At 34.6% G+C, this 15,876-nt stretch overlaps 1 protein-coding gene across 1 annotated transcript in view; it reads right to left on the bottom strand.

The window, feature by feature from the left end:
- Positions 1–15,082, bottom strand: part of GRM8 (glutamate metabotropic receptor 8) — a gene marked incomplete at its 5' end in the record, with an annotated part of 260,308 nt that extends 245,226 nt beyond the window's left edge. Inside the window, one exon of the mRNA XM_026051665.1 lies at positions 14,866–15,082. Within this exon, the coding sequence (XP_025907450.1) occupies positions 14,866–15,082 (217 nt within the window). The remainder of the gene's footprint in view (positions 1–14,865) is intronic.
- Between the last annotated feature and the right edge of the window lie 794 nt (positions 15,083–15,876).

Below are 15,876 nucleotides of genomic sequence, written 5' to 3'. Positions count from 1 at the left end.
ATTAGTATTCCTTCTCCCTCTGAAAATTTATTTATTCATATGCATGAAAGGAAATGAATTAGAATGGTGGGAAAATCAGTGCTTATGAATGTATAGAATTAATAATGTTGGGTAAGCAAAAGCAATAGTGTTATGTAAACTATCTCACCATGTTCTTGACTACACATATCATAGATTTCTAAAATGATAAATTGTGAAGATTTGCAATATTGGAACACTCCTAATATTACAAGTTTGGAAGTAGTTTGGAAGCAGCCATGCTCCTTTGCATTTGTAACTAAGGTGTGAGCTGATCTGTAGGGATGAAGATTTTTTATTAAATAAACTAATTAAATGTCTATGTTCTGAGTGTGGTGAGGGAAGGCAGCGGGATGGCTGTTTTTAAGTTTTAGCACTCAGAACAGAGATTAACCAGAAGCCTACAATGGCAGTCATACTGTGATGAATCTGACTTACCTTATATTCCATGGAATTGCAGTTGTTTCAACAGGAAATTTCAAGGATTTACACTGTTCTAATTCAAGAAGTGACTAAGTGTGAAATACACTCCCCAAGTTAAAAGATTTGCTTTTTTTTTCCTATTTCAAAATTTCAAAATCTTCTAACTGTAATAACAAAGCCACACTTGAGGCTGTATTTGACTGCTGTTACCTTTTCAGTGCCAAGACAATTAAAACAGAGTTATTGTCCTGCACATGTTTTGCTTTGACTGTATAGGTACTGAAATAAGAACAAGCAACCAAAAACCTGCATTTCAGGAAAAAAAAAACACAGAAGGCAGAAGGCAGCTCTCTTCCAAATAAGTAGTCCTGGAGTGCCTTTCACAGTTCCTTCTAAGAGGCGCATGAAGTGTAGGTAGCCCCAAAGGTTTCTCACAAGCTTGCTATACCTGCAGCAAGTGCATGTACAGGAAGTCATTCTCTTACATAACTAACATTTACTGAGCACATCCAAATATCCTTCTTTCCAAAAAGTATCTTATTTGCGATTATTTATCACAGAAAGACAAAGAAAGCTAAGATGACTCTAGTTAAACTAAGTTCACTTGATGAACCTTATACTTTCAAGGACATTACTGGGGAAAACTGGCCATTACCATTATTTCCTAATTGGAAAGTAATTCTATATCAGAACTGAACACTTGTTGTCACTTCAAATCTTTTTCCCCCACTGTGTTCAGCCTGCACCAAGGTCCACATGGAAGGAAAATTATCTCCAGAGTCCCACTGACTTTAATAGTCTCTGCGCAGACATCACTGTTGATACATGTACATTTGATTATCTAAAATAATAAAACCAAGAAGGGATTTGCTTTTGAAATACCCATTAACCCCAATAAGAAATCTGTAACTAAGTGTTCAGGCTCAGCTGTGGAAACCTCCATCTGCATCTCCAATAACATTTTGTAGGTTGTATTTTGGTGGGTTTTTTTTGTATTTAACTGTAGAAAAAAAAAGAATCATACATTTTTCACATGTTTTAGCAAGAGAAAGAATATTTCATGTTGGTATGGCTGGCTGCTTCTCATTAATCTGCTAACCAGTCAGAGTATTATTTGATCTGTCATAGCTACTAGCTTCTTCAAGGACCTAATTATCAATAGCTTAATTTGTCATTTCGGCCCTGATCTCTTGACATTTCGTACAAAAACCTCTACAAAAAATATAAATAAAACAAACAAAAAAATCAAAGCATCAGCATCTAGTTTCTCTTAAAGCCTTCCTCAATTTACTTGCAGCAAAATGGCAGCATTCCCATATGACACCATAAGAAAAAGCTTATTCTTGATGCAGGCCGATTCTCTTTCCATTTCACCATTTTGCCTATTTTTGACAGCCTTTTTTTATATAAAATGATGCTTGGGACCATCTTAGATAATTATCTGTGTACTGATGAGGAAATCTTTATTGTTGGTAATAAATCCCAATAACTCCTACATACATGATTCAAAAAGCAAGAACAGCAAGAAAGAGGCTGGACTCACCAGTCCTGTAAAAGTGGCATTATATTTTGAAAATCAAATTATTCTGAAAAAAGAAATAATGAAAAAAATGCCTAAAAGTAAATAATATTTCTACTAGCTAAATAAGCCCTGAAAGGACTTAATCCATTATATGCTACAACATTAAGGATGTAATTGTGATGTTTGACAATTTTATAAATAGAGCTATTGAGCTATCTGCACTTCATTAAATGTGCTAACATGTTGGGTAAAATACTTATAATCATATCACTCAAATTCCCGGACTTAGAAAATGTTGTGATGCATATCAAGGCAAGTCTGATGTGCTTGCAAAATATATTAAAAAATACCTTCTAGAGTGTACATAAAAATACTGCCCTCTTATGGCTAGTGTCTAAATATATTAGTGAACCAGGTCTTTCCTTGCTTTCTGGTTTACAAATTTGTGCTTTAATCCTGTTTGTCCGTATGTCATTATATAAGGCACAGCTTTCATGGCCACTGTGGAAAACATTTTAGTTTGCCTTGGTATTTCTGAAAACAGATGTGGCTTTTTCTTTAGCTTAAAAAGCAAAAGATTCCCAGGGGATTAATGCCACTCTGAAACTCTCACCACAGGAGATTCTAAGACTCCTCAAGGTGTTGGGGTAGGGTTTTTTGGGGTAGGGAATATTTACAGATTCCATATGTGTGTGCACTTCAGTGGACTGTCACACTCAGTTTGGAAATAAGAAATTTCCTTGTTCTTCTGTTTATAAGGTATTTGAAATTTTGTTCCTCCTTCTACTGAAGAATCACAGCATTCTGGTAAGCAACCCATGGAGGAGCTGATATATGGGATAATGGGTATGGTAGAGCTCCATGTAACAGCCTCAGTATCTACTTGGCAGAAAGTTTTCTGGAAGCGTATATCTATAGCAGTGCATGGGGATTTAATTGCATGACATCTCTGCTACTCAAGGGTATTGTTTTGTAACTCTTCCTCTTGATTAATTGTCTAGTCAAAATACCCTGCTTTAATTACCAGTGCTAAAGGAGGAGGCCAGTAATTCTGTTAGAACTTCATCATTTGAAACAATTAGTTCCATTTCAGTATCTGCTAAGTGACGAGAAGCCACAAATCATTCTATATTGAAAAAAAATGCTAAAAATCAGAGGAGCAAACAACAATATTTTCACTATAGAAAGACCATGAGAGAGTTTTGATGATAGCAACATTTAGCAACCATTTCTTGCTAATAAGAGAAAAAAAAATCTTTCTTTTTTTTTTTAAATCCCTAATGTTTCACAGTATTCATATTGCTGCCATCCCAGTTTATAGTGGTGGTATCACAGCTTGTAATTTGCATAAAAATTAGGCATTTCTGAAAGAGAGAAAAAAATGGTGTAGGAGTCTTTCTAAATATTAGTGAAGTATACACATATGCCTGCTCTTCTGGAATGAGTAATAGTAACTCTTTGAATTATTCTGTTCTTTGAACAGAATTCTTTGGCACTTTGTGGGCAGTTCATGTGGTAACAAAAGTGGAGGAATGCTTTGCAGCTAACTGAATGGGCTGCCCCAGCCTGAGCATACGCAGGCACGTGTAAGCTTCCAAGAGAGAAATCACTGCTACTACTAAGCTACACCACTGCAATCTTAGTAGTAAACATGTCCTTACTGTGACTCAACACAATACGGCCCACTGCCCTTCAACAAAAGAAAGAAAACAAGAAATGAAATGGAAAACAATGTAGCTTTGACATTTGCAGTCAAGCATTCCTGCCTTGTAGTCTTGGAGGAAAGTTGTCATCATTTATTCAACTGTTCTACATTAGGCAGATGAACAAAGGTCCAGAGTCTTATATTAGCATAACATAGTGAAAATAGCAGTCAGTGACAACTGAAAACTTTGTTTCCCAAATAAGTCCAGGATACATCTGTGTTTTAAGGACAGAAAAAAAATATCAAAACAAGTTCAGCAAAAAAAACAAGAAATAAAACTAGGAGTGAAGATCCCAGGGATAAGCCAACTGATAAGGCCCAACAAATGTTGGGCTTTTATCAGCATATAAAGGAAGAATGATAGTGGATGTACTTTTATGTGTCATGTTTATTTGTTTGTTTGCTTTTGGGGTTGTTTTTTCATCAATATTTACACTATCATTCTTTATCTCTTAGAGAAACAAAATCCCCAAAGGCCAATCAAGATGCTAAGTTCTACATGTCATAATATTTTTTTCAGTCTTAAGGTAACTGCCATGCAGTTAATAACAGACTGAGAAGACACATCTGTGTATATATCCCGCTACTGAAGATATAGCCGTATATTACATAATAGCCTGTAAGATATGATGTACATAGTGTCACATATTATATTATGTAACCACACAGAATTATTAAAATGAATGATGACCTATATTAAAAACCAATGAATAGAAAGAAACAACCAAATTTAAAGCCCTGGAAAAGAATAACAGAAACTGTGCTCCAGAAATAGCTGCTATGGTTTGTGCTTTATAACAAAATGCCATCTAAAATAAAAGGGAGGGAAAGAAGAATGAGCACAAGATGGCAAATTTTGAAGACGGCAGAATATTATTTGAAAGAATCAAGAATAGACATAAGAGACAGAGCACTAACAAAGCTAGATAAACAAGTGCATCATAGAAAAATATTGACTATTGACAAATGCATGAGAGCATGCACTGGCAGGAATATGTAAAATTGTTCACACACATCATTGAGCTCTAAATCAGCTGTAGCCATTTGTTAATAAACTTTGAATGTCAAAATAGATAGCTCTTGGAAATAATTTGCCTGATACCCAGCAGCCAACAGAAAAAGCTTACAAATTGTCAGAATCTATAAAGAATGGGGCCAAGAGCAAAAATGAGATTACAATGACACTACATTAATCATACAGTAAGGCTTCAGTTGGAGTGTTCAGTCTTGGCTCCACAGCTTAACAGAGATATAAATGAAATGAGGAATCCAGAATCCAAAGCTATTTAACTGCAGTTATTTCATATTTTCTATTTCAGAGTTAAGTAGGAATGTGTACTATGAAGGAGGTTAACTGGCTTCTGCACCTTACCACTCACAATATCAAAACATTCAACAAGTAAGGTTAAAATGTTAACAGCAAAAAAATATAACTAAGTTTTTATACTTCAGTAAATCTAGACATCACCCTCTGTAACCTGAGGTTACAGAAGGAAGGCTTCTTTGGATACACGATTCTGCCAGGGACCATTCAAAGTTGCTTGGGGATCTTTCTCTTCATCTAACTGAGGCCACCACTGGAGACAAAATATCGACCTGCAGTGTCTGACGCAGTGTCTGACTCAGTATGATAGTCCCAGTATTTCACTGCTTAAAACTGCAGACATCGATCACAAAAGAGGTGTTAGTAAAAACAAATTGCTGATACTCACTCATGAGACATCATTCACTCGTGAGACATCTCCAAATGCTAAAATGCTAAATATTTGAGGCTACTCAAGCACATTCACTCTTGTTAAAAGAAAGAAAGAAGAAAAGAAAGAAAATGCAATTTTCTAAGGTAACTCAGGAGAATGAAACTTCTCTTCAAGAGGTGCAACTTGTTAAGATGAGCTAGACTCACCAGTCATATACCAGTGGAACGCAACCAAGATTCAAATTTGCAATTATTCAAATACTGCCAGTCCTTTGATGTGTTAACAAAAGAGAATAGCTAAATATACACCAAGTCTGCACCACCATAGAATCACAGAATGGTTGAGGTTGGAAGGGACCTCTAGAGATCATCTAGTCCAATCTCCCTGCTCAAGCAGGGTGACCTAGAGCGTGGGGCACAGGGTGGCATCCAGGTGGGTTTTGAAGAACTCCGGAGAAGGAGACTCCACAACCCCCCTGGGCAGCCTGTTCCACTGCTCTGTTACCCTCACAGTAAAGAAGTTCTTCCTCACATGCAAATGGAACTGCCTGTGTTGCAGCTTGTACCCATTACCCCTTGTCCTATCACTGGCCACCACTGAGAAGAGCTTGGCCCCTTCCTCCCTACATTCTCACCTCCCTCAGGTATTTATACATGTTGCTAAAATCCCCTCTCAACCTTCTGTTCTCCAGGGAAAACAAACAACTCACTCAGTCTTTCCTTGTACGAGAGATGCTCCAGTCCCTTAATCATGTTTGTTGCCCTCCACTGGATCCTCACTAGAAGCTCTACCATGCCACCTTTGGTGCCCTTAAATACAGACTTTACTTACAAAAGTCCATGCATGTTGGGAAAACAAAAGTTTTAAATGCTGTATTTCAGTTTACTCACACAGGTTCTGCACACCCTGGCCCGCACATTTAGAATCTGAGTAAAGCTGAACTCCCAATGTCCAATTCACATGTCGGTAATGCAAAAGGGGTCCTGTTTCAGGCAACTGCCTGAAGCCAAGAATACTGCAGAATGTGGCAACAGTAGAACTTGAAAATTTAATCAATAAAATTATGTCGGTATAAGTAAAGGATGAAGGAGCTCTTAGCTGTTGATAAAGAAGGAGGGGAAATATCACTGATTGAAGAATCTGTGAAGCTTCTGGAATTTGCTCTTGATGCAATCTCTTTATAAGTGAAACACAAACACTGTGAAAACTGTTTTTATAAGTATTTTTCATACTTCCCTATCTTGCAGCACAACTGATTTGTAATGTGGGAAGAAAAGAATATAGGCAGCTTTTTCAGAATACAACTAATCTATCTTTGCAGTTTTACCTTTTAGTATCCTATTCACAAATACTTTCACTTACAACAAGAATAATGTATACTAGAACTAATTTCATAAAAAAATCCCCTTCCCATTGATAAGTTTGTATGAAATTTGCTCATAAGCAGCCAGAATGGCTACATTTTCTAAGTTTGCTTGCACAAGAATTACTTCATTTTGTCTGAAGAATTGTTCTGAGAATCTTACTGGTAAAAGAAAGTCTCAAAACCTAATAGAAACTACCGTTATTTTGTACTAAAGAGAGCAGCAGCATTTGAAAAATTTCATTCCTGTCATCATAAAGATCTGACAATTTCATATATTTATCTTACTTTTTATATTAGAATATTTAATAACAACTGATATGTTCAGAAAGAATACTATAAACATACTGTGCTGATCTTAAACATGATATAGACTATGGTTTAAGCAGTAATTTCTATATTCATCACAAAATTTTGTAAAAAACTACCCTTTAGATTTTTTGCTACTGACCTAAACCCTCTTTAGTGATTTGTTTTAAAGCTTAATTACCTTTGATATTAAAAAACATTTCAAATCTTATTTGAACCTGTTCACTATTTAAGCTATTGATTTCAATTTTTAGCCATTTAAATTTGTAATCCCTAACCTCTGCTGCAGAGTTCTTTATCTCAAAACTACTTTATGAAAATGCATATTCATTACAAAATACCGTATATTATTTCAACAAAAGCATGCTTTTAGTCTATTAAGGTTGCTGTTTTAAAATTAGCATGATATATATATAATTCCTTTTACATTTTTACATTTAAAATCCTGAACTAAATAACATGATTACATTATAATGTCCTACAAATAAGGTGTTTTATTAATAAAAGTACCATTGAAAAAAAATCAGCTTCATTGCCATTTTTAATATCCTTTGAATTTGTGCTCACTATGTATTGTTATCTATATTATCTAGTGCTAAAGTGAAGTAAAAAGAAAAAGCATCACTTAGATCTGTGCACCTTTACTACTTGACTTTGCGGTGAGCTATGCCGTGTAGTTCAGTTACTCCTGTAAAACTTACATTAGTAAGGTTTAATATGTGAGTATATATACAGATATATGAGGGCTTCTGTGTTATAATGAGCTTTTACTATTTGTTTTGGTGAATTTTCTAGAGTAGTCACCACAGTAGATATCATTGTGGAAACGTGCTGATCCTTGCTCTGAGGAGCTTAGTCTCTTAGTTCCCCGAGGGCTGACTGCTATATGCAAAATATAATCAGATTCAAACTCAAGAAACCAGATATCACAGCTATTTGATAACTGAATCATACAAAAGAATTTAATGAACCACAGTCCACAGTTTTGCCATTTTAGAATAGAAAGTATGAGGTATTCCTACTCTGAGCCTCATTGGTAACCTCAGACACAGTCATTCTGTGCATTTAAGCCTTTGAGTTTCAAGGAAGTATTTACTGACTTCCGTTTCAAACGCATAGAGAAATCCTTTTTTCCTGCACAGAATAAAATCGTGAATTGTCTGCCGTGGAATAAAAATAAGGTATTCTAGTAGGGGAACAAGAGGAAGTTTGTAGCATACATCCTCTAAAACTCCATGGACAAATGGGACCTTCTGCCAGGTCTCATAACTATTAGTTCGCTCCAGAAGTATTAGAGTGTAATGGTGATTTCAAATATGTGAAAATATTACTTTTTTTTCTTAAAAAAATAAACATGAAAAATGACACTGTTTCTAAATTACTTAAATGGTATTCCTTAGGCTTTTTTTTTCCCCCCAACTGCGGCTTTTTGGATCTATGGCAAATCATAGTTTCTTAAAAATAACCTTATGAGGAATATTATATTCTATTCATATCTCTTATTTACTCGAATTATCTACCAAAAGAAAAAGAAATATGAATAGAATATAATTCTTGCAAGATCAGTGTCACACTGGTATAGGAAGCAAGGTACATAACCTTTGAAACTGGGGTAAACTGCATGGTACATACTGCAGGTACAAAACACAGTTCTATACTGTTTTTTTCCCCTTCTTTCCCTGCTGTAAGTAGTGAGCCTTCTACAACAGCTTTTAAAAAAGTGCCCAAACTATTCTGTGGAAGACAAAACCTGTCAAGAGGCTATTATGCTAGTCCCTCTTCCAGCAATCACTGGAGGGCCAGAAAGCATTCCAGCAAAGTGCCACTCCAGCCTTGCAGTTCTTACGTACTTCCTTAAAATTACAGAAGAAGAAATATATAATTAAAATTGAAGAACACCATATTGATTAGCCTCAGTAAGAAAAATTTAAATGGCCCTTCTTAATAAACATTTAAAACTTATGCTCTTCTTTATCAGGAACTAATTGGTACAAATATTGAAAGCTGCTGGAATAATTTTGGAGCTTTTGCGATGTTAATACAACTACCATCTAATTTTGTATTTTTTCAGACATTTCTTTGAACATCCTTTAGACGATTATATGGCATTATTATTAATTACAGCTTGCAGCTTGGAATACAGTCTTATCAATAGAGTTCAGCTGCCTAAATACAGAAGTAAAACTTAAAATTGAATTAAATTCTTTCTCCTTTGCAAAGGTTTGTTAGAATATTATTAGGAAAATTAAACTGTTAAGCTTGAATCCATTTTTTAAAGAAGGAATATATTTCTGGGAAAACAGTTATATTTCACATATTGTACTCCTTCTGTCTTCACAAGGCAAGATATTCTTGTATTAAACACCTTGGGTGGGTAGAGGAACTATAAAAAAAATTTTGAGCTTTACTACAAAACTATTAGAAGCCCTAGCCTAATATCAAAAGTATACATAGGAAGGAAATGTGAATTAATCTAAAAAGCAATCAAACTTATTTTCTGATTATCAGTGAAATACATACTGAAGTTTTTTTTTTCCTGCACAATTCTTCCTCCCCACTTCCCACTAAACATTCAATTTCTCCCATGAAAGCTTTAGAAGTCAAAAAGATATTAAACGTATGGAATAATCCACTATTTTGAAGAAAAGCGGAGATACAGCATATAACTAGACACAAAAAAACAGTCAAGAGGCAAAATGGTTTAAGAATTATGTTGAAAAATGTTTTCACAGACCATTCTCTATGTAGAAAAAAATGTAAACTAGCTATAAAAAAATAATTTAAATAAATCTACTATAGCATGTTATTCATATGCATTCTTTAAGACATCCTTTCATTAAAATTAAGTGTATAGTTATCAGTGTGACTATAATGGTAAAACATTATGATGGGCCATAAATTAAGTGTAGTCTCTCTCAGAAGAATGCTATTAACTGCACTATATGAGAATGAAGACAGTAGCTAAAACTACAAAATCATCCTGCTCCCAGAAATCAAGCATTGGTAGTACATATTAATAATGATACAATTTCCTTCTAGGATGAAGTTGCCATGAAGCTATATCATTTTACTTCTGTAAAGATCTGGTCCTAAGTTCTCTTATCATCTCTGCTGGCAAGATATACAGATTTCCAGACTTATAGGCAAAAATGGGCAAGCAATGCTAAATTTTCTCACCTTTCCTGAATGATCAGTACCATTTCCAGTCTTTAACATTTTTAACACCCCTTCTAGTAGTGTTCCATAATGCCTTCACTGCCTTTTTACCATCAGAACTCATATTGATGCTTCATTGACCATTTCTAGGGTTAAAATGTCACCTAGTATTTTATATACTTTTCAGTATGTTCTGCATGTTCTTTCATTTTACAAATATTGCACTAAATATTGCACTAACTGAGCAAGTACTTTGACCTCAAAGAGTTCTTTCTGAACCAAGTCTTTCAACTGAAAAGGATCTCACATTTTTATCTCCTATGATAAATTCATTTGATATCTAATAGCAGAGGAAATGAACCTTTAAAGGAAAGTCTGATTAGAGACTTACCAATGCATATTTTGTCAAACATCATTAATGACAAGTAAACAGAAGAACAGTATTCAGCATGACAGTTTAATGAGGACTTGGTAAAATGTGCTTCCTTCTTTTCCTGTTTTCTCTTGGTGAGTCTGTATTTTCTTAAGCATTATCATTTTGTATCAATTCATTCCTTTGGCCAATGTACCAAAATAATTTGATCACTATGCCAAAATGATTACAGTAATGTCATTGATTAACTTTGTAATGGGAGTAGAAAATACTATAAATTTAGAAATTGTCTTCAAACAATGATGCACAGCAGAACGAGTTAGAATAAGTACCATTTCCCCAACTTCCTTTCAATTTTTGTCATGTAGAATATTTAATTTCCAGCTATGCTTTCTCCCAGACATAATCTTTGTCATTAAAATGAGAGCAAATTTTGATACATAATATGTTCTATGACATGTCAGAGTGGTATCACTTTGACCTTTTCAGTATTCCATATTTCATTAGGAAGTCTGTTCCCTCCCTTCTGATTCTTTTGATGAAGAAGTAGAAGATTAATAGAGGGCCAATCAATCTGGAATTAAAATTGAAGAGTCAAGCTCATGACAAATAAGTACTTCTCTAACCAAGTATATATTTTCTACCTTAAAAATATTAGACTCTATGTATCCTTCACTCTTGTCTGACTGGAGAAAACTTTGAAAGAGACAGTTAAACTTTAAAAAAAAAGATGGGAGCTTTCTCTCATTTATAATTTCAAAACTGCTATCTTGTGTCCTCTTAGTCATCATTTTTTTTTCAGAAATTGAGATATCCATTTCTTTCACATGAGTTGCTCTCCATTATATTTACCTTTACATTCACTTTGACTGCTGTTGTTGGTAGCTTATCTTAAAAATGAAATAAACTATTGAAAAAGGAGTTGAGTTGTCCTCTGCATTGCCCACAGCAAAAGGGAATCGAAATCCTGATTAGGCTCTCTTAATACACATTCTATTAACCTAAAGCTTGTAACCTGTGCTGTTTTAGGCACAGTCTCATACTATGTAATGATTTTATAATCCTAGCTTCTCAGACCTAATAATTAGATCTCTCTAATTAGGATTCGAGTAGAATCAAATTCTCCATTTTAAAAGAGTTTCCAATCCTGTGCTTCAGGCGAAAGGTTTGAGGACAATGAATACCACAATTAGACTGGAAGAGACATTAAGAAACCATTCAATCCACGTTCCAGCCGCAAGGAAGGACTAAGTACAGTTACATAATCCCTGGACAGGTGTTTGTCTAATGTGTTCTTCCAGATTCTCAGTGATGGACGTTCCAGCATGTCCCCAAGCAATCTGTTCTAATACTTTAATATGTTTGCCATTGAAAAGGGCTTTCTTCAAATCTAAGCTGAATCATGCTAGAGTTTAATTCAGTTGCTTCTGTTCATATATTCTCTGCTTTGATGAATGGTTAGCTCTCTGTCTTTCTGTAAAAGCCATTTGTCTGTTTTAAAACATTATTTTCCATCACCTTCCCTTCCCAGTCAAGCCTTCTTCCAGCTAATGAACCATATTGCTCAGTCTTTCCTCACAGGCCACGTTTTCAAGATTTGTGATTATCATCTTTGTTCTCAGTCATGGACTCTCTCACCTTTTCTGAAGTGAAGAACAAAACCTCTACTGAGTCAAACTGAAGTTTCACCACAGCCAAGAAAATCGGGAGATTATTCAAAGTATTTCACACACTATATGCCTTTGTACAAGTTCTAGCATGACATAGGAAATATAGAAAGGTTATAATTCATTATCATGCTCAGATAAATTTTTGAGATGGCATTTTCTACCCACTCTTTTTACCTTTCTCACTATACAGATTCATCTTGTTGAAGTGTGATGCCTTACATTTGTCTCTTAAATTGCATACTGTTTTTCTCAAACCATATTTTCAATTTATGAAGCTGATTTTGAATTGTACTCCTCTCTTCCAATATACTCTTATTTCTTCCCATTCTGAAGACACCTCCAGATTGTAAGTCTATCCTTCTTCCCAGTTCTACCTGGGCTAAGCACGGAAATATTGGCTAGTACTTGATTAAGGATAGGTGCCTGCCAAACATGACACAAACATGTTTTCTAAGAAACTCTGCATACAGCCTATGATATTTTCATCTAGATCACAATAACCATTTGCTTAATAGTATATTGTACATGACAGTTGAGACAACACTACTAAATCAACAGACATGACATCATATGTTTCTTCCTCAACCATAAAGCTCTTAAACTGACAAATACACACACACACATATATTTAGGTTGAGTTTGATGTTATATATTTTTAACAAATCTGCACTGGCTATCGATCTTGTCCCTGTGGTTGCAAATAATTTACCTGATTATTGCAGCATTTTTCCAGGAATATTAATTCCCTTTATAAATCAAACTTTATTTAATGTATCTCTTGGAGTTACAAGATGTATGTAACTTTTAGGATTCCCATTCATTATTTTAAGTTCTTTGGAGTTATTCGTACTATCATTCATTAAATCATTTCTTAATGCAATAAATCGGTTATTTCAGGATTAAACAAGATCCAATAGACACAAATTTAAATCATTGCCATTAGAATAAAATCACAGTTCTCATTATTGTAATGATCTGAAGAACTGTCTTATTTCTAGAAATCAGAAACAGTAAAAATGATCTTTTTTTATTTATCTACTTTCAGAACTCAGTAGAACTAGTTGGGACAGAGAAGAAAAGTGATTTTAAATAAATGAAATTTGCTGGGAATGTCTGGGGCAGTCAATCTATTCAGTTTAGTATCCAACACACAGAATAGGCCTTTGCTTTTAATATATCATATTCAAAAGATATTTTCTAAAAATAATTATTTTAGAAATCTGCAATCAAGACCTGCAGTGCAATCTCTAGAGTTAGAATTTTCTAATTTTCTTTTCTGGCTATTGACTTGCATCTTTAAATGTCAGAGGTTATCTGCAGTACAGCCATACCAAAGCTCTGTTTCATTTTAAGTGCTTAGAGTGAATTCTCTTACTAAGACTTAAAATATTTTACTTTATCTTTAAACTTGCCCTCACTAGTTCCAGATTAAACTACTGTACATTGATCTACCTTGGCTCACACACAGGATCAGAGTATTGATTAGAAGTTGGAAATAGCATATTTATTAGTTAATTCAGCCATGATATTATACACAACAGTATTCTAGATAACAAACTATTGTGATTTTATCTTACTGTCAAGCTGTTGTGAGCAACCAGGCATATTCTTCATGATACAAGTACCTTAGACATACATGCACCACCAACATGACCAAGACGATCTCTACAATTACATGTGTTTATTGAAAATGGAAGATTTCCTCATGTTCTCTCATTCAAACTGACTTGAAAGAATTAGAATTAGAGATTATTGGTCATGTCCAGAAAAGGAACTCAGACTTTCTGAAGAAAGACAAGAGAGATGGTTGCATTTTTTTTCCTGTAAGGAGAATAATTTTTTGTCTTTTAACTTTGCAGTCAGTGAAACGCCCATTCATCCCTCTTTCAGAGCACCTTCTACTCATCATTTTCCTTACTTGGCATCCAAAATCTATTATCTGTGAGAAACAACCATTTTTCTAGATCAGAAATAGCAATTTTAATGTGAAAAAAGATCAGATGGACTTAAAAATACTTCTCATCATAATGCCTATATTTATATAGCACTTCTCAATTTGAAGGAAAATCAGCTAAGCTATGTCTTTATACTTCATAGCTTTTATTGTTGTAGTGTAAAAGTTTAGCAAGATTAAAAACCCTATTAACTAGATTTATGAATGCTGAAGAACAGGTAATGAAACTCATTGCATTATGATTTTCCTAAGACAGCTCTATCACATCACCTCAAATTTCACTGTAATTCAACTGGGGGTGGTTTCCTGCTCCAATAATGGTTTAATATAAGTCTCAATTTTAAGTAACCATACTATGGTTTATATGCTGTGACACATATGTATCTTATGTATGACAAGCTTATGGTTGTTAAGTCTCTAATTTATCAGAAAGCTCTCCCTTTCTAAAAGGGGCCAAATGCATACGTTCTTTGCCTTTGTCAGGAGCTCCTATTAAATTAGTGCCAAAGACCTTGAAAGACCTGCAAGCAGCAAAATCATCCAAAAAACACTCCACTTCCATCCAGGCTGCACTTCTGTGGGCATTTGGATCATTCTGCATAGACTGAGGCAATGTTTAGTCATGCTTTGCAACTTGTCAGCTATAAATATAACACCTGATAAAGGTGCACTTACCAATTTCCCTTGAGATTTGTGTAAATGCTTCTACACCACTCTCTCCATAGTTTCCTTCAGAAGCCAGTGTCGACACATAGTTCCATCCAAGCGCTGTCACAATATCAACCATGGCCTGAGCTTGATAGGAGTCAGGTGGAACCACTCGAGAGAAAAAGTCATACCTGGTGTTATCGCTTAGCTCTGGAGCTGTAGATGCATAGCTGATTTGAGGTATCTGCAAATAAAATGACAAGTAATTCAAGCCAATGTAATATCGTTTTCCACTATGTACTTGTATGTCTGAAAAGCTTAAAACAGATTATGCACAGGCACTGCACAGAACTGAGTATCTGTTTAATTAAATCAACTGATCAGAAAACATCTCAGATTTTGTAAAATGTCAGTCAGGTCTTATTGTATAACATTCTCATCATGAAATAATGCCTCTTTTTCTTTTCTCCAGATATCATGATTCTTGATATCTGGAGCTTTCAGGTAAATATAACAACTTTTTTGTTCCTGGTTGTAATAGGGAAGGGGGAAAGAGAATGAATTCTTGCTATTAAAATAGAAGGGGAAAAGGTCAGTACTGCAATTCTTAGAAGTTATATTTAAATTTGAGCAGTAAAGTGTAGATTCTGTCTGTTTCAGTATTTTGTGTATATATGTACATGCCCTGTGCTTTCCCACTATTCTTTCATTTTCAGAACTTCTCTCTCTCAGAGCTATTTGTTTTCCACTTTCAATATGCATGGCTTAAAAATATGCAGACTATGCAGTTAATAGCAAAATTCACATAATGAAAATTCCACAAAAAAAATCACCTCTGTCCATATACCATGCACATACAAAGGAGAAGTAATCTGGGATGATTCTATATTAACTTGGATCTTTGAAATAAGGGTTTGGGAATGTTCAGAAAAGGCTATCATATGCACTTATTCTGAAGATTATTTTTGTGGAAGAAAGTTTACTTAACATTTATGATCGTTTAAAATGGAAATGATTTTCTGTTTTAAAATACAACTG

Source organism: Nothoprocta perdicaria, unplaced genomic scaffold, assembly GCF_003342845.1.
Source record: "Nothoprocta perdicaria isolate Ctin4 unplaced genomic scaffold, notPer1 scaffold_79, whole genome shotgun sequence".
Classification (NCBI taxonomy): domain Eukaryota; kingdom Metazoa; phylum Chordata; class Aves; order Tinamiformes; family Tinamidae; genus Nothoprocta; species Nothoprocta perdicaria.
This window is presented reverse-complemented; position numbering and strand designations above follow the sequence as displayed.